This window comes from Octodon degus, unplaced genomic scaffold (genome assembly GCF_000260255.1).
Source record: "Octodon degus isolate 3935 unplaced genomic scaffold, OctDeg1.0 scaffold00023, whole genome shotgun sequence".
Lineage (NCBI taxonomy): Eukaryota > Metazoa > Chordata > Mammalia > Rodentia > Octodontidae > Octodon > Octodon degus.
The window spans coordinates 9,142,982-9,162,779 of NW_004524599.1; the positions used below are offsets into that span (position 1 = coordinate 9,142,982).

At 38.7% G+C, this 19,798-nt stretch overlaps 1 protein-coding gene across 1 annotated transcript in view; it reads left to right on the top strand.

Moving 5' to 3' along the window:
• The window catches only part of LOC101580438, a 409,418-nt gene that overhangs the window by 288,152 nt on the left and 101,468 nt on the right, over positions 1-19,798 (top strand). Inside the window, exons 16-18 of the mRNA XM_023712057.1 lie at positions 5,669-5,887; positions 8,112-8,364; positions 14,262-14,425. Of these exons, the coding sequence (XP_023567825.1) occupies positions 5,669-5,887; positions 8,112-8,364; positions 14,262-14,425 (636 nt within the window). The remainder of the gene's footprint in view (positions 1-5,668; positions 5,888-8,111; positions 8,365-14,261; positions 14,426-19,798) is intronic.

The window sequence follows — 19,798 nt, forward strand, 5'->3', positions numbered from 1 at the left end:
CTCTTAATGAATACAATGATTTGTTCTAATGGTGTTTGTAAATAGGATTCCAAGTCCGCATCTTGTACAGCAATTAACCACTAAGAAGAACATATGCAGTGTATTATTTGTTGAAACTGTACTTCCGATTTGACTTGAAACTGTCTCATTGCTATCTGTTTATCAATAAAATTTTGAAAAAAAAAAGAAGATATGAAATACTTATCACACTGAGTCATATCCCGTGTTTTATTTATCTTTTCATATGTCTAGCTCCACCAAATTATACAAAAAATTCCGAGAGTGAATAATAATAATGTTGTTCATTGATGGGAGTCAGACACTGCAGTGCACTCCCAGAGTCTCCACCTTCGATGGCTATGTGCCCTCTGGCTTTCTAATGCACAAATAGCCATTTTGGATTCTGTGTCTATGATCCAGCAGGTGGTCATTGAGCATCTTCAAATTTGGATAGTGTAAGCCTACCTGGAAAATCTCTTGTATCATTATGCATGCATTTTATATTGACTGTCTTCCTGTAGAGAACTGCTTTAGAAGCATGAGAAAATTCTTTCTGGTGTTAACTAGAGAAAAATCACTTAACTGATTTGGGCTTTAGATTAGACATTTGAGGGAACATGACAAAGTCTTAACAGAATTGTGGCCTGACTTAAGCAAGTTTCTTTGAATTTTTTTTTTTTACTCACTTCCTGAAAATCTGACTCTTAGAAAGCTTCAGAGTCACTGTAGACAGGCATCTCAAAATTTGCTGATTAATAGAACATGGTGAAAATTGCAAAATTATTCAAATAAAATACTAATAGTTACATACTTTTAAAAATCTTAGTTTTTTTTTAATGATACATCTGCAATACATTTGGTTATGCCAGAAGAAGAGAATATGGAAATTTTAGTGCCATCTATTGGTAGTGATTTTAAAAATAAGGATTATTATTCACAACTGATGAGTAACAAATCTTCATTTCATACAAAGTCCTAGGATTTCTGTGCATTATAGAAAAGAGTTGAAGAGTACCTTCCATACTTTATTCCAAAGCAATTTCAGTCTTTTATTATTATTACACTGATGGATCACAGAAATCTTGTTTGATTTTGGATCTCTCTGAAGACTGGCCATGAAGGTGGGATCTGTGCGTATCGTGTGAACTGTGACTGAAGTTCAGAGAAATAGGTTTCATTTAAAAGCTGAATACTGGATGGACTTCACATGCCACTCACCCTCTGGCAGCTCACACCGTAAGCAACAGAAGAGATGTCTGCATGAACTGAGGAGTAGCTGCTGGCCTCAGTGTGATTTTGCAGTGATCTGTGTGCTCTATGGCTTCCCTCATAACCAAGAAATCAATTCCCACTCTGCGTATTACACACCCCAGTGGCAGAGGCCATTTGTTACCCTTTTGATGGTCATACTCTTTGTACATAACCAAGAAAGATTACAGAGGAAGAGAGAACAGTTGAGATGTAGTTGAAGATGGTCTGCAGCACCACCGCATTTCAGAATGTGCCTTGCATGTTTACGGCAATAACAAAGGTGCTCTCTGCAAAGACAGTTATAAAACATGAAGCAGAATTCTTTATGAATGAAATTTACTTAAAAATGTTTGATAGAGATAGCTGCCAATAAAATTCCCTATCAGACCACCTTGAGATTTCAGGTACAAATTCAAAATTATCAAAATAAAAGAACTACCACAGTTGTTGTCATACAGGTGTTGCTTATGAGGCTAATATAACTTTCTTCAATTAATGTAGTTTTTGATGCTTTTATTTGGAATTGTCTATAATCAATTAATTCTTCTAATGCTTTCTAATTTTGTAACATGTAAAATTTAAAACTCCAAAGGACTGATTAAAATTTTTTCTTAATTCTTTAAATGCACCTGCTCTAGTTATCAATATTAAAAATAATATCAATATCAATGTTAAATAAAAATAAATACTAAATTGTGTTTGAAGAGATGAGGCAATTGAATAGTTTGAACTAAATATAGATGTTACATAGTCAAATTTAGTACTATTTTGTTCTAAATCAAAGTCAGACAAACAAATAAAGGTTTCTAAGGGTGGCTTAGAAGCCTTTTATTAGTAAAACAAATGTTAAAAGCATGACTTTATAGCGGTTTTGGAGCATAAGCACAGTTACTTAGTCATTGAAGTCAATGGATATGAAAACAAGTGGAAATTTCCAAAGGTCAAAAAAGCTACTGTCTTCTCTGATTTGCATCATTTGAGATTTTCCAGTGTTTTACAAACAACACAATGGCAGATCTGCATTTGATTTTCCCTTCTCTTTGAAGAAGCAAAACAGTGACAGAATAATTAACTGAAAAAAGAGATCGTGTATGGAGTATTTTGCCTTAGCAGTGTAAACAGCTCTGGATTTGATTTCACATGATGGCACGTACCGTAAGGTGCTCTGGGATGTTTCTATAGGACACTTAGAAACTGTATATAAACAAAACCCGTGGGGTATGGGGCACTGGAGGAGGTGGGTTCCAGCTTGCTGTTTGACTGGCCCTCAATTTGTTTAACTGAAAAACAAACTCAGTATGGAGACTGGTTTTCAGTTAGGTGAGACTCCACATCTCCATGCAAAGTATGGGCAAGAATAACACAAAGGAACTGCCAGTGACAGTTTTGGTGACTCATTAGACCTCTGCAGACCAAAAAATCTAGAGTTAAGGGTGTGAGTTCTCTTCCATGGATGTGAGTTCTCTTCTCTTTGCTGAGATCACTGTCACCAGACGTCTGTTTCCATTGTTTATCTTCTCTTGCTTGCCAACACTGCCATAGTACTTGACAGTCTTCAGAAAGGATGTTAAAAGGAAGATGAAGACATGTACCATACATGTACCAGCTACCCACAACAAACACATTATTTGTATGTTGCAAGCACAAACTAAAAAACAACAATAGCAATAATAATGAAAGTGGGGAAAGGCAATTTAGAGATCACAAGAGAAAGATGGGTGGGAAGGGGAATAAAATAAATTAAAATATGTTAAATATGTGGTGTATCTATTTGCTGAGGTGAATGTAAATGTCATGCTCTGCACATGTGGATTAATATAACTGCATTCAAATGTAGAGATATATGTATATATATCATATGTCTATACATTCCATTTGTGCCCTGCTGAGCAGAGATTAGTAACTAAGTAGAATGAACTACTTATTCTTGTGCTAGTTTCTGCTTCGGTAAGTATGTTTATCATTAGCACTATTTTTGGTGATGAACTTAATGAATCACTGCAGAAAATCACTCTAAAATAGAATTAGACAAGCTATCCCAGGAACTGGGAGGCTAGTTCCTATAAAGTTCAAGTCCTGGTTTAATTTGTCACAAGATACATGCTCAGGATCTGAACTGCTTCCATTAAGTAACAAATATTTGCATGCTCATGTATATAACTCTTAAAAAATAAAACAGGAAATATAAAAAATATCATTAATGTGGATTTTCTGTATTTGTGGGGCATGATGAACACCTGTCCGGTTTCAGTGTGGCACTGGTAAGTGGGAGAAGAGAAAGGAGAGGGATCTCATCGGTGGCTGTGTGGGACTCAAAGTGTTTTCCAGCGGCTCACCCAGGGGCAGGCTGACCCTGGGATGTGGGAAGAGCTACTGTTTCCTTTTACTGAAAGGGGAAATTTAGGCAGAGGGAATGTTCCCCAGGTTTTCAGGTGAAGCGCTTTCACGTTCTGCACTGTGGTAGCTCTGCATTCCCTCTACATACTCTTGGATAAATTGTGTCTGATTGTGCACTTGTTTTATCTTCTTTCTCAAAAAAATCTATAACTTTGTAGACTGTGAAAACATCAGTTGCTCCCTACACTAATCTAATCACAGCGTGGGAATCAGAGCTAAATGAGAACAACTTTCATGGGATTCTTTTATATTTATTTTGACACAAAATACCTATAATTTTTTCAGGAATGAAATAACTTTTATTCATGTATTTTAATGATGAGTTAGTAATCCTCTAGTTTTGAACATGAACTAGTTGGTCTTTTACAGACTACGCACACATGAGTCAAACCTTCATGAAGAGATGATACTATAGGCAAGTAAAATAAACAGGAACATATGTTAGTTTTCAAATTTTTTTCTAAAAATAAGTTATTTTAAAATTTATTTCCACATGCCTTATTAAACTTTTAAAATAAGATTATGATATACATAACATGAAATTGACCACCTTAACTATTTTAAATGTACAGGTCAGCAGCAAGTGTATCCATGTTGCCTTCTAGCCAGTCTCCAGAAATGCTTTGTCTTGTGATGCTGTAACTTTTACCAATGAAACCGAACCTCCCAGCAATTCCCTTTCCCTAAGCCTGGGAAATTGCCATTCAACTTTCTGTTACGATTTTACTGACTTCTATTATTTCGTATAAGCAGAATCATTCAATATTTGTCTTTTTTTGTGACTAGATTGTTTTATTTTGTATAACATCTTGTAGGTTTATGCAGGTCATAGCATATGTTGAAATTTCTTTTTTTTTTAAAAAAAAAAAAGCTGAATAATATTCTATTTTATGTACACTACAGTTTTTCATTAATTCATCCACGGACTCTTTTGTTTCCATGTTGACTCTTGTAGCTAGTGCTGGGACATGCAAATACCATTCAAACAGCCTACTTGCAATTTCATGTGCTGCTTTCAATGTCTGGTTTTAGCATTTCTTGATTATATAGTAATTATGTATTTTAATTTTAGTGGTATGTGTCAGAGAGTCTAAATCGTTTTACACTCTTGTTAATAATGCACAAGGATTCCAGTTTCCCCATATCTTTGCCAGTAACTGTTATTTTCTTCTTATTTTTACCTCACCATATCTCATTGTGATTTTGATTTGTTTTGCCCCATCCATGCTCCCTGTAGTCATCACAAAAAGAAACATAAATATTTTCAATTATCACATTTTTAAAATCATTTCATTCAGCTTATTTCCACACTTCTCTATCGCAATGGTCAGCAGAGTATTTTTGGAGTTGTACTGCAATCTCAGAATATGTGCCAGCCCGCTTTCCATTGCTGTGACAAAATACCTGGGAAAAGCAACTTCAAGGAGGAAAGGTTTGTTCTTTCTGATGGTCCCGGAGGTTCCTGTACAGGGTATTTGGTATTGTTTCCGGACCTGTGGTGAGGCAGAGCGTGATGGTGGAAGGCACATGGTACCACAAAGCCGCCCAGGAGACAGCAAGTGGGGAAAGAGTCATTCAAAATATTTCAAAATAGCCTAATGATACAATGATTTTTAGTGATATCTTTTGTAATATTTCCTATACCATCTCTGATTTTGTGAGTTTGGTTCTTCTGTTTCTTTTCATTAGTTTAGATAAACCTATTTTAGAAGAAACCTTCCCTCTGCTTCCTGAGGCTCTGCCTGCACTACTTTGCCCAGTGGCTTTTCCTCCAGGCCATCTCAACTTGACTGGAGAAAGAGAGAGAGAGAGAGAGAGAGAGAGAGCCGGGGGCAGTGACCCAAGATCCCCTCCCAGGGCGCGCCCCGGTGACCCGCACCTGCACTAGGTCCCGTCTCCAGGAGTTTCTGCCATCTCCTAACAACACCAGTAGCTGGGGTCCGAGCTGTCAACACATGACCCACTAGGAGATACCGAAGACCCAGAGCGTGCAGAACGTATCTGTTTTCTTTCTCTGTAGTGGCCTTTCAATGGCGGGTCACGGTGGACCTGGAGCGCTCCGCAAGCATCTCCACTTTGTGAGGGCGTCGGTGTCTTCAGAGATGCAGCTGGCACAGTGGCAGAGCCAGGGCTTCTGTTGCTCCGCCCTGCTGGGGACTTCCCTCTGCTTCCTGAGGCTCTGCCTGCACTACTTTGCCCAGTGGCTTTTCCTCCAGGCCATCTCAACTCCAGTGACAAAGTGAGTAATTCCTCGGAAACTCAGAAGGATGTATGTTCCTTGTACTGATAGGCCAGTGTAAGCATAACACATCTCTCCGGGCCCTTGACTGGAGGACCTGAAGTGCGGGTATGATTTGAAAGGACACAAATATCTTTATCTGGGAACAAGAACTTCTATTACAGTTGCAGTTTCATTTTACTATTGTCCCTATATATACAAATACATAACTGGTACATCAATATTTATTTAAAACTGAGCAGATTCAAATATGTTCTAATAGCTGAACAGAATTCAAAAAGGGGTCCTAGCACCAATGTTCTATTCTGTTTTGATTTTATCAGAGTAACTTAGGCTGAAGGTATTTTAGAAGAAACCTGAGTCTGATTTATTACCTATGCTCAGAGAAGCAAAGATTGCTTTTTGTACAAAATGATTGAATTCAGACAATTACTGAACTCAAGCCCAGGCAGCTTTCTGGGCCATTATGCTGTGGGAAAAGATGACACTTTAAAGGTTATCGCTCTATAAACATAATTCTCTAGGCATTGTAGATAGACAAACAGATAGGTAACAGTACAAGTAAAATTCATTTTCTCAAATGTAGATGATATGGATAAAAACAAAGATGCGTTTTTATTTTCAACTAAGGACATTAAGACTGTAAGACTTAATGAAAAGGAACATATACATATATTTTCGTAGTAAATTGCAAATACCTGAATGTGTTGTAGACATCACATATACATTTACTAGATCACTGCATTTTCTAGGGGGGCTTTTCTACATGGATATTGCTGGGTATTCTGATATTTCATTTTCTTCTGTCTTTTTGTTCATTTTCTTCTTTGTTTCTCTTGTTTATCTGAAGGATTCTAAAGCAGAAAAGATGAATATTGCATGATTGGGCTTTTTAAAATATTACCTCCTTTATTCTTTAATAGAAAAAGAAAGCCTTATCTTTATTAGCTGTTAGTCAAAATGAGAATACAAGAAATATCTCAACAGCCAGTTCGAACCAATTCCGTAAGCAGCAGAGGACCTAACGTATAACAAGGTATTTTTCTGGTTGTCGTCTTGGTCCTCAGTTGTGAAGCACACAGTAGCTCCATGTCACATCTTATCTGTGACCTATAGTAATAACAATGCCAGCCGTGAACATTTCTTTTGTTCTCCCCAGGTGGCAGGTACAGCGCTAAGAAATATGCTTTATTTGATATTCACAATAGCTATGGACAGAAACATATACTTTACAACCAGATGTGGTAGTGTAGGCTTGTAATCCAGTTCTCTGAAGCAAGAGGATATGAAGTTCAAAGCCAGTCAGGGCAACTTAGCAATATTTTGCCAAGACTGTCTCAAAACTCAAAAACAAAACAAAGCAAAACACACAGAAACCCATCCTTTTAAAAGGGGAAACTGCAGCTCTGTGCAAAGGCACTGGATTTAATACTTAGCACTGCTAAAGCAAACGAACACCAAAATCCTTACTTAGAAATCAAAGTAAAGGAATATAATAAATGAAGATCTCTTTGGTAGGCCACTGATAAACAAAATGCACAACAGGAGATTAATTATGAAACAGCTTTCCACCAGCTGAAATTCAGGGACAGAAATCTCAGTGGTCTGAGGTCTCATTTTGCACAGAGAGATGGGGTAAAATGCTGAGTCCAGGGGCTTGAGTTCCAGAGCTCATTAGACTGAAGAAAGTGAAACATTGGTTGTTAGTGATGGTGGTGTTATTGGTGCATTTGGGGCCTACCTAGAGAGGAACTGAAGGTGAAGTCATTCAGCCACATAAAGCCCTGAAGAATTACTACATGTATAGGGTATCTATATTTCATTGTTATTAGGGGTGGACACAGAGAGTCCACTGTTACACATTTAAAACGGCCTACGAATAAGTACCGTAAATGGCAGCCAAGCAGTTGGGTCTATGGACCACTCTCTTCCCTGGGTCAATTTAATGTATTTTCTGTGCTAGAATAATTTTCATTTCCTGTTAAAAATGATGAGCTTGCATTTTCCTTGATTGTTAAATGTCCACGGAAGGGTGAAGACATTTGACATTTGATTTCATGTCAATTTTTTTTAAAGTTCTTGTATCAAGGTTTGTTAAGTGTTAAATTCTCTATATTTTTGTTGAAAGAAAAAAAAAATCACATAGTCCTGTGAGTAGTGCTGTAAGCTTGGAATTTCAGCTCTTCTTGTTTGTGAATGTATGATTCCTACTTTGTTTCCTCAGATTCCATGTTCGCCCCTACACGGTTGAGCTTTGCTACCCAACGTCTTCGCTTAGTGTCGCAGAAGAGCTGGCTGTGGTCGCGGTGGGCCCTTTAATGCTGAACACGGTCATATTTCTTTTGGTTCTGATCAGATGGGGCTGTCAGCTGCTGTTTGCCTCCTGCCCTGAGATCTTGTCAAAGTTAATCATTGCCATGGGACTATGGACAGTTCTAGACCCATTGGCGGTATTTATAGTGGATACTTTCCTGGGGGTAAGTCAAACAAAATCATCAGGATATGAGTCCTTGACATAGAATTTAGCTTTAGTGCATGAATCTGTTGACATAGGAAGTTTCAACAATGATGAACGTTCAGTATGTATCTTAAACTATAATTATTAAGTCTTTCCTCATAAAATATCTTGGTTGCCTAATATAATCAAGGTAAGTGTAATGTTATCTATCGTAAATAAACACTTATAAAACAAGGAATTATTGAAATATTGAAAAGTGCTTTGTATTTTTGAAACATCTTCCCATAATTTATTTTATTATATACTTACAATAACACTATAAGTTGCTGGGCAAATACTACTCTCATTTTACAACTGGAAGGAAGCAGCCAGTCACAGAGAATTCCATCATTGGCCCAAGGCCATACCGAGAGCCCCCGCTTGGCCTAGGAATGAGACCCAGATTTCTTAATTCTGAGATTGGCATGTCTTACATCAAAGTCTCTTCTTCAAATTTTGTGAAACCAAGCATATACTGTCCCAGATGACATTTACACAATTATCAAAATATTTAATTTAGTAGTGAGTTTTGGGTTATATTATCATGTAGAATTGAAATCATTATGTACTAGTGTGAATTTATTGCCAGATTGACATTTCTAGTTCTTTAAATTTGTAAGGCAAGAGATCTCCTAGTGAGTGTTTTTTGGAATGTGTGATTCTTAAACTTTTTTCGGGATCAGATGCTATCACAGGTTTTGCCAAAACAATGATCGCTGGTCCTCACTCCAGAGCTTCTCTTTCCATTGATGAGGAATAAGTTCAAGTCTGTATTTCTAACAGAAATACATTTGCTGTTCTGAAGGTCACAGTCTGAGACCACTGACAGTGGCCAGCATAGGGAGGCTATGATGAGCAGACGTGGAGGACCGAGGAATGCAGCATGGTTTGGAGAGCTGAAGCTTGGTACAGCCTAGCACAGTGAGACACAGCTCGGCACAGTGAGACACAGCGAGGTGCAGTGGGGCACAGCGAGGTGCAGTGGGGCACAGCGAGGTGCAGTGGGGCAAACTGAGGCACCATCTACTTCTCTCCCTGCAACCACAAACCCTGTCCTGCTCCTCAGCAACTTCATCTAAGATCCATTAAGTTGTACAGAGTTGTATATTACATGACCAAAAGAAAATTAAAGCTTCTGAAAAATGTGGAATAATTCAAGCAAAAACATACTTTAACATGACATCAACAAACATTTAAGTAACTTTGATAGGTTAAAAAGAAGAGAAATCTGAATTTTAGCCAAATATTTATATGGAACACATTGTCATAAATAAAACTCTAAGCAAAGGACTACATGGAAACTATATATTCATCAAAATCGCCAAATATTCACTTGTAAAATTATGTTATGCAATAATATCATGTGCACAATGCAAGTGGAAATTAAAGTTTCACACTTGGTATATTCGGTATATGGGTTTAGCTAACGCTCACTCTTCCAAGTAGATCAAACATGAGTATTTAGTTGGATGCTGCTTGTTGCGTCTGACACTGACTCCATTGTGAACAATGTGTCCTTAGACCTAAAAACCAAAGTACGGTCCCAACTACACTCATGGAGACATTCTATGTTCTGAGCGCTACAGGAGGCAGCTCAGACTGGCAAGTTCTCTCCCTCAGACTATGGTGTGTGAGACCAGTGCTTCTCAGGCTTTAAGGTGCTCACTGGTTCCCTGGGATTTTATTAAAATGCCCATTCTAATTCACTAGTGGGGACAGTTGTTCTACATTTCCCACGGTTCCTTCAGGATTTTAGCTCTCTGGGCCACGTCTTGGATAACAAGATGCTAGCTATTTTACTATAAAGACGTTTTCCCCCTTTGCTGTTTGCTGGGCTGAGCTTTCACTTGCTGGGCATTCCTGGAATGCTCTTAACCAAACTGGTGTCTTTGAAGCTCTGAGTCCACTGGTGTCTTTTTAGGTTTCATGTGCGAATCTGGACTGCTTATTTCTTAATGGAAATGACTTCTGCTAAGCAGCTTTGACCTTGCCAACATGTGCAATTATTAATTCTCAAAATGTAGATTATTTAACATTATGAAAGTGTCCCTAAAACAGTACACAAAGAGCCTACCCATGTAGCTAGTTCCTAGCACTGCTGCTAGGATTGGATCCAAAGCCACATGCCAAGCAGAGCTCGAGGATACTGTATAGGCAAACTCAACACATCCTTGGCAACCACTCTCTAGCCTCAGATTCACTGATCACCTGATGACATTGCAGAAAAAGGAAACTTTGGAACCAGAAATGTGTTTCATTCCCCGTCTCAATGTTTTCCCCCTTTGATGATTAGACTCCTGATTCTGGGTTGATCCAGCTAGAGCCAGCTAGATTGGGCCTACATTCTTACTTCTTCATTTTCCAGAGTAGGAAGAGGGAGATGGCGCTGTCAAGGTTTGTTGAGCAGAAGACGTAGAGAGGACTCCATCTGCACTGGAGGAGAACCATGTCACCTGGCTTCTCCCAATTCCTCCCAGAGGCCTGATGTGCATATTGAGTGGGTGTGGTGCTGGGACTGAGCCGACTGCAATGCCATATGGGGAGCCTTTTGGGAGAGAGGAACAGCTGTTCTTTAGGACCATCAGAGGTTTCTCAGAAGGAATATCTGCAACACGCCTAGAATGGCATTCCTTATTCCTTAGGTCCTTAGGCAGATCAACGGCCAACCCATCCACTGTATTCAAGGTAAATGACAAAATGAGTAGGCTTAATTTACACTGGGGCCTCTAATGCAATCTTTAGGAAAGTAGCCTCCAGCATGGCCACCTTAGCACCAGTGAGAAGCCTGTAACCTGATGGAACTGACTTGGATTCTTAAAGATGAATATAGCACCAGTGCCTCTTTGTTTTTGAAAATAAATGCTTAATATTTCTTCCAAGTCTCCAAAGTTATCAGTTTTCCAGTTAGAATCCATCACATTTTATGGTAGGTGACATCTACTTCCAGTGCCTTTCAAAAAAGTCTAAAGCTAAGAGAAGCATTGGAATTCCTTAGGAACCCATAAAAATGCACTTGAATATACCCCTGGATGGAACTAAATATGCATTTGAGTCTTTTCACTAGGTGACTCGATAGCACTCTGAAGTTTGAGAAGTGCTGATGTAAAGCAGGGGTTCTCAAGGGTTGATCACGGAGCCAGCAGCACAAGTATCACTTGGGAACTGAAATGCAACACTACTGGCATCTACAAGGGACTCTGGGAAGGGATCGCAAAGGATTCTGGTGCTTACTAAGCCTTTCTCTTTCAGTCACTTTCTCCTTGCTCAGACACAGTGCACCACACTTAGGGATCTAAGGGAGAGAGCTTTACTTTTCCCATGAGCCCTTGGCTCCAGACATAGCCATTATGGCAGACATACGTGGTGGAGCCTTGCTTCTCAGGTCATGGCAGCAAAAGCAGATCGACAGAAGAGCACCCGTGTAGGAAAGGCAAGGGGCCAGATGGACACCCCAAGACTATGACTTCATGACCCACGAAGACTTTGCTCTATGGATGATGCTAGTCTTTGCCTGAATGGTGCAAGGAAGAATTTAAAACATAGTGAGGCTCTTTCTTCTTTGCCCTCTGTGAGGCGTTGTCTGAACAGCACACAGCCATTGCTCCAGCAATAGCTTGGACTTGAATGTGCCCCAGAGGTTCTTGTGGTACTCCTGGGAGGGGGCTGAATGTCAAGAGTGGAGTGTGGGGGAGGAAGTGAGGCAGGAGGGTATAGCCTTGAAGGGATGCAGGGCCCTGCCCCTTCTCCGCTCTGTCTTTGCTCCCTGGCCACCATGAAGTGTGCATCTTATGTCACTGTACACTCCCACCATGGTGCATTGTCTTATCATAGATAGAAAACAAAGGAGGCAACAATCAGAGACTGAACACACTGCAACTGAGTCAGCACAACCATTCCCACCTGTACGTTGCTCATCTCAGGAATCCTTTCACACTGATAGAGAGCTGGCTAATATGCCAAAGATGCCTTCTTTTCTTTATCTTCCTTTGAGCATTCATTCATGGAGCATATGTTGTTTATTCTCTGTCTTACTTGTATGCTTACTAATCATTCACCACCACCACCACCCCACACACACATTGAAAATTAAACTCCAAGATGGCAATGTTTTTGAAAAACTTTATGCCACCTTTTATCTTCGGACTGTAAAGCTAGGAGGGGTCCAGTATGGTTGGGTCCAGTGAGCAATCCACATCTACTGCTGTGATCATTACCTCAGCCACCTTCCTGTTGCTGGGACAAAATACCCAACACCCACGAGTGAAGAGCGGCAGAATTTACCCTGGCTCCAGTTCCAGTACAGGATCTTCTGGCTGCGCTGCAAGGAGCTTTGTGGAGAGGGTGGGGTGAGCAAAACTGCTCATCTGCCAGTGACCAGGAAGGGGAGAGAGAAGGAAGAGCCCAATAGTGAGATAAACCATAACCCATGTTTCCCACCTCATAGCCCTTGGCCCCAACTCCTCACAGCACATTTAACTCTGAGCTCCATTGATGAGCCCAGAATCCCCATGATCCAGCCCTATCTCCTCACCTAGGAGGACACTGGGGATGCTCTTTAATCCACCTCAATCATGTTACTTGCATTCAGTGTAACATTTCTGTTGTTGAAACACCAGTGAAGTCTCTGTCCATCTTTTTAATCTTTGAGGAATCATACAAAGTAAGACCTGGCAAAGGAAGGATACATGACACACAGCACTTGGAGACAGCACTTATCAGTGTGCGGTTCAGAGTCCTCACAGTAGGTCTTGCCATGCTGGGGAGGCTGGTTAACAAATGCTGAGAATAAAAATAAAACCTGTGTGATAGACACAGAAGCAGTCCTTGAGGACTGGCGCACCTGAACTCTAGCCATTGCCCAATTACTATAGTATATTTTAGTGTAGAGAAAATACAAATTAACCCGTCTAGGCTCCTGTTTTCTTCTGCACATATGTGATTTGGATTAGCTACTTTTAAAAGTGTCTTAAACTGTACTTATGTAATCGTCAGCTTAGAAACTAAAGTTATTTCTCCTTTTGTCTTGGAGGAAAAAAATACCTTCCTTTGTCTCTCATTGCATATCACCTCTGTTTGATGTTATGATGACTGCTATTAAAGAATGTTCAGGTTTTACAAATCTCAAAGGCCAATGAGGTTCTATGCTGATACTGTAGGGTCCTAGCAATTTGTATTTATTTTTTAAAAACTCACTACCATGTGCTTCTTTATAATTCAATATAAAATGGTTTTTCTCATCTAAAACAAAAGCTTATTTTTAAATTAACTTAATGCAAACTTTGGTTTCCAGGCTCACATTTAATAGGCTGATACTTTTTCTTTCTATATAAGTTTCTGAAATAATGGTCTGAGTACATGCATTTAAAGGTTTAGACAGGCCAGCCAAATAGATCAGTGGATTAAAACTCCTGCAAGCAGGTGCAGGGGCTGGGGATTCGATCCTTGGGCCTGCTGTGCCAGCCCACCCCCAGGGCATTCTGAGATTACAATTGAAACTGGGCGTGGTGGCACATGCCTGTAATCCCAGCTCTTGGGAGGCTGTAAACAGGAGGATCACTACAAGTTTAAACTAGTAGTGAGACCCTGAACACCCTGTAGACCCTTCCCTAAAATACAAAATAAATAAATAAATAAAATAAAATAAAGGCTTAGAGGGGAAAAATGAAACAAAACAAAACAAAACAAAAAAAGCCAGTAAACTAAGCACACAAGATCCAGCCTTATTTTTTCTTTCTGGAGCTGAAGATCTGGCGGTTTTTGGGACTTAAAATATTTAATTTAAAAACACTGCAGCAACATATAGCCTATGTCTTTAATCTAACTTGATGACCAGTGTTTCCATTCTTCCTTTTGTTAATCTACGTTTTCCTTTCTCAGCGACTTATGCAGAAGGGGGAGGCTCCCATAGCTGATGCAGCGAAGCTCTACTGGATGTTTGTAAGAACACACCAATCAGGACTACTTGGTGTGATGATCACTGTGCTGCTTTACATCATCCTGTTCATCATTTCTTCCTTGATTTTGTATATATATTGTCTCAGGTATGGTGCTGCCATTATTTTGTTTTTCATTCTGTCCAGTTTTGTCATCCACCTAAATTGTGAGACTGTGGTTAAAGAACAGAGGTGAGAGCCATCTTTACATCACTAAGGTAAAAATTTCCATGGTTGGTTGTAACACACTCTAGGAAGACACCAGGGGAGAAATATTTCCCCATAGTGAACAGAGCCAATTTGGTTTTGAATCTTTACACCCGTCCAGGCAAGGGACAAACAAGAATCAAGGAGTCAGTCATACTTGGACATGCAAGGACATCCTGGGAAATTTTCTGGGAAGGATGCCTGCAATTGTCTTTTTCTCCTCCTTTCAACTTGCCTTCTTCCCACAATTCCCACCTGTTGCCAAAAATCTGCAGTGTGAGAACCATCCTTCACCTTTAATCTTGAGTATTTCAGGGCTTGTTTTGCCAGGTTCAATTTAGTGAGCAGGGTGCCTGCACTTGTACACCGTGTGTGTGTGTGTGTGTGTGTGTGTGTGTGTGTGTGTGTGTGTGTGTGTAGAAAGACAAGGAAAGCAACAAAGCCAAATCAGTGAAAAGTGCTCCAGAATAGTTAACCTCTGATTGTTTATTTCCCTGTGCAGAAGATTTCAGCTCAATAAGTAGGCCCCACTCACCTCCTTTCACTTTGTTTGCCTGCAAGTTGGGTGTCCTATCCATGAATCATTGCCAGACTATTCTTAGGAACATTTCCCCTATGTTTTCTTTTTGGGGTTCCATAGTTGTAGGTCTTATGTTTCAGTCTTTGATGCATTTTGTGCCAGAGTTTGTTTAGAGTATAAGGTAAGGGTACAGTCCCACTCTTGCATGTGGAAATCCAATTTCTTGACACTGCTTGCTGAAAGCCCTTTCCAGATCTGTATTCTTTGTTAAAGACAAACTGACTATCCATGTGTAGAGGCATTTCTGAATCTTTCATATAGCTCTAGGTTGGTACTATACTGCTGAATTGAATGAAATTTGGTAATATAACATAGTCAGCCTGCTTCTAGGTATTTAATCAAAAGAATTGTATCAGGATTTTGAAAGGAACAGTTAATGCTTAATTTTCTTTCTCTTTTTTTGATTAATTTTCCATGCTTATATCTGTTAATCTGAACAACAGATTCGAAGATTGCAACATAACAATCATTGTTGAATTCCCATCATCTTGTTTAGTGAAATTTTGTATCATTTGTAATTTTTTAAATTGTTTTTTATTTTCTTTTAAAAAAACAAAATCAGCTTCTTGAGGCAGTATTAGTTAGCCTTTCATGTACATTGCAGCAGTACTTACTATAGCCCAAGTGGGGAGCGACACAAACTCATTAAAAGCTGATTGGATAATGAGATAAATGCATATGGTAGAATATTATTCAGCCATAAAAAGAAAAAGTCTTGCAGTCAATCTGCAACATTGCGAATATAGAGGATATTGGACTAAGTGAAGAGTTACAGAAACCCAAGTGTTACATGATTCCACTTAGAAGAGGTCCCTGATTATTCAAACTAAAATATAAAACAATAAAATGCTGATATACAATGCTGAGGAAAGGGGAGAAAATGAATTTCCATCCAACAATTGCCATCAAACTGTGTAATGCTTCAGCTATACAAGATGACTGAGTTATTGATAGCTGTTATACACAGTCATGCTTACTGTTAACACTATTATATTGAGAGGCTAGATCTCATGTTTAGTGCACTTATTCCATTTTTTAAAACATTCTAGAAAGTGATGGACTCAGCATCCCCTGGGAGCACAGAGAAAAATAATGTCAACATAGGTCTGGAAGCATTTGGGGGCAGTATCCAAAGACTTCAGTGGAAATACTACACTGGAGTAATCTTTGAAGTTTTAATGTAATTTAGCTAAAAGAAAAACAGAGGCAAGAATGTTTGCAGGCAAAAGGAAAAGATGTACAAACAGTCTTGGGAAAGAGGGATGTATTTGACAAATCTGAAGTGTTTTGATATGGTTGGAGTCCAGGATACAGACAAACGGCAGTTGGTTGAGATGAGACTAGAAATCTCATCATGGTTTGATGATGAAAGATTTTATTATTATGCTAGAAAGCTTGGATTTGAATTTTAAAATCACTGATTGACTTTAAGCAACTTTAATTTTAGGAAAGTCATTCTGACACTTAGAAAGGAAGGTAGGTTTAAAAAGATGAGGGTGGAAACAGAAAAATCTAGTTAGATTCTTTGATAGTTTAGGCAAGACCAGTCATCAGTCCTAACTAAAGAGAACAATACAGGAAACAGAGGATTAGGGTATACTTAAGAATTAGTTTAACAGCAGAGGGAGTTTGTGGAGTTGTTAAAAGTTCAAGGTGAAGGAGAAGATTAAATTAGTATAACCTCAGGATTTGGAGTTGCAGAGGGTAGCTGTCTCTCCCAGACAGTAATCAGATAGAAAGTGAATGCTTACAGGAGATAGGTGATGAGTTAAATTTTCATTCAGATTGACCTTGAGATATCTTTGATGTTGCCAAGGGAGAATATGTCATAAGACGTTGGATGGATGAGTTTAGAGCTCAGAGAAATCAATGTAGACTATGGATTTATGTGGCTGAAGCCTTGAGTTTCATTGTTTTGCAGGATAGAGGCTAACTGGCAGGGGGTTAACCGAGCACAGCATGAGAATGAAGGGTCACTGTTTATTGGCTTTCTCTTTGTCACAGAGCTATGATATAAATGGAAAGTGTTTAGGAAAAGTTATCTTAGAAAGAAATATTTTAACTATGAATGTGACAGCGATTTCTATGTAGAAAAGAGAATTCTACCTGGAAGGGAATTGTGGAAAATACCTAAGCAAAGCAGGATAATTCACTGGATGAAGTCTCTGAAGGCACAAAGTAGAACACAGGTAGAGAAGATTGTACTTGGCACTTTGAAAAAAAAAAAAAAAAAAAAAAGACCTTGTCTGTTGCTGTGATAGGGAAAGAGGTGGGATGAATGCCGATGCTTGGAGGTCTGAGGCAGGGTGCAGAGTGAACATATGATAGTCATTATGATTACAGGAGGGGAGCTCACTTCTCCAGTAGGCTGAACATTCTCGGATGCTCCCCTTGGGTCACTACTATCGCTGTAGTAAAATTGCCTCATTCTCCAGGGGACGTGTGTTGTGTAGGCCCAGGCTTGGTTTATATTTTGACGTGTCATAAATGCTCTGTGTCATCTTCCCAGAGCACTTGCTTTCCCAAGGAAGGGAAAAAGTCTTCCCTGATCATTCAGTTTTCATTTGATCACTCACTCGCAGTGATCCTGGCCCTGGGCAAGGTTGTTCACTTGCGAGATCTTAGGCATTTTCTTGGGTAGCGTAGTAAAGATAATACATATGTGTAGGTTCAGTGGGGCCCTGCATGAATAATCACTTTATTATTAGAAATGACTAGTCACACTTAAATTAATAAAATAGTATATTGTTTGGATTAGGCTTCTGTAAGTGAAGAATTACCAGATAATGTATCATTTATTGCCACAGAAAGACATATCTTCTCACTCAAAACAAGTGTTTGCAACCATAGCATTCATTTTTTTGATATATAAGTTACTTGGAAAGTATGAAAAATCAAGGATAGAATTCAGGCAGCAAATAATTAGGATTTGTTCTTTGTTACCTAAAGCAAAGAGTATTTCTTTAAAAATAGAACAATAACATTATGCAGTGAAGAAATCTTGATGGAGGAACAGGAAACTAAGGTGGTGGATAATGAGAAAAGTAAAGACATGTGTTATCTGGACATTATAAAGAATTAACCTGAAAAATTGAGGAGAAATAGCTGCATTTTATGCACTTGTCCACATGCTTACTCCGGCCTATTTGAGCAGAGAATGCTTTATTATCTCAAGTGAAGTTTTGCTTGAATTTTAGAAGCAAATACTCTATAGAATTTTTTTGTTATAATGGCAGAGTCATAGTAATCTCCAACAGGAAACATACCTATTTCCTATGAGTAAAGAGACTCATCCTAGTGTCAGCTAGAAAAATCTCTCTTTAATGCCACTTGTGCTGTATCTTTGCCTGAGCGGGCAGAACGTGGAGAAGATGGTTCTCCTATGAGGGAGGCACTGCCCATAGCAGACGCCCCTGGCCAGTGCGGCAGGGTTCTGACTTAACACAGCATAGTGGAGAGACACAGAAACTGTAGGAATTGACAGTGGTGAAAAGTGCCAGCACCGATTTCTGCGTGTGGACTGATTTGGATTAGCATCCTCAATCGAAATGTTAAAGCAACAACCCTAAGTCTTTCGTTGACACAGTGGTGGTGGTGGAGCTGGCCTTATGGAAACACAGCAATCAAGTCTATCTTGTGGTTTAACAGAGATTTTTGTGCACCAGAAGCTCTATAGCATGGGAACTCGCTGTGAAAATGCCAGCTTGTGCCCTACTGAGGCTGCCTGATGGGCCCTCATTCCTCTGAGATCCAGCTCCTCGTCTCTGTGCAAGGAGGGCTCTTAATCTGGGTGCAGTTATGTGGCCTTGATTTTATATGTTGCTTTAAAAAATCATATTTTAATAAGTTTTCTTCATTTGAGAAAGAATATATAATACTTAGGCTAAAATTGAAACTGCAGAAAAGAATCAAAAAGTAAGTTTAAGAACATCAACAATCAAACCACTTTTTAAAAAAGCATTATTTATTTTCTGATAAATATGTTTTAATCTTTTCCCCAAGTCAAAGTATTTTTTAAGGGTGAAATTATATATTGAGTACACCTTCATCTGTTGACTTTAACATTAATATTATATGATAAGCATTTTATTTCATTACTAATTTGATGAACATTAAATGTCTATAAACAAATTTAAACTCTATTAATATAAAATATTTAAGTATTGCTAGACAAGATTTTTTTTCAGATTTTTGTGTTTCTCATAAATAATTCTGATAAATATCTGAAGGCACCAGGTCTTTCCATGTTTAAGTTATCCCATTGAAAGCATCATAAAGCATCTCTATGGGCTCAGAAATTAGGACATTTCCAAGATATTGATAGCTATTGAAAAATTGTCCTTAGGGGTCTTTGGTGGATTTGTAGTACTATAACAGCAGATGAAGACCCTTATAAATCCATATTCACATCATTTGTTAATCTTTTAAAATCTAATACAGAAATAGAATCTGAGCCTTTTTCTAAGTGTAGCTTCCTTTTTTTACTATACATTCTTAATGCGCTTGTTACTGACTCAGTTGTTTTTGTAAATTGTCTTTCTTTCTTTTTTTTAAATTTTTTTTCATATTTTTTTCAAAGTTTTATTGATAAACAGATAGCAATGAGACAGTTTCAAATCCAATCAGAAGTACAGTTTCAACAAATAATACACTGCATATATTCTTCTTAGTGGTTAATTGCTGTACAAGAAGTG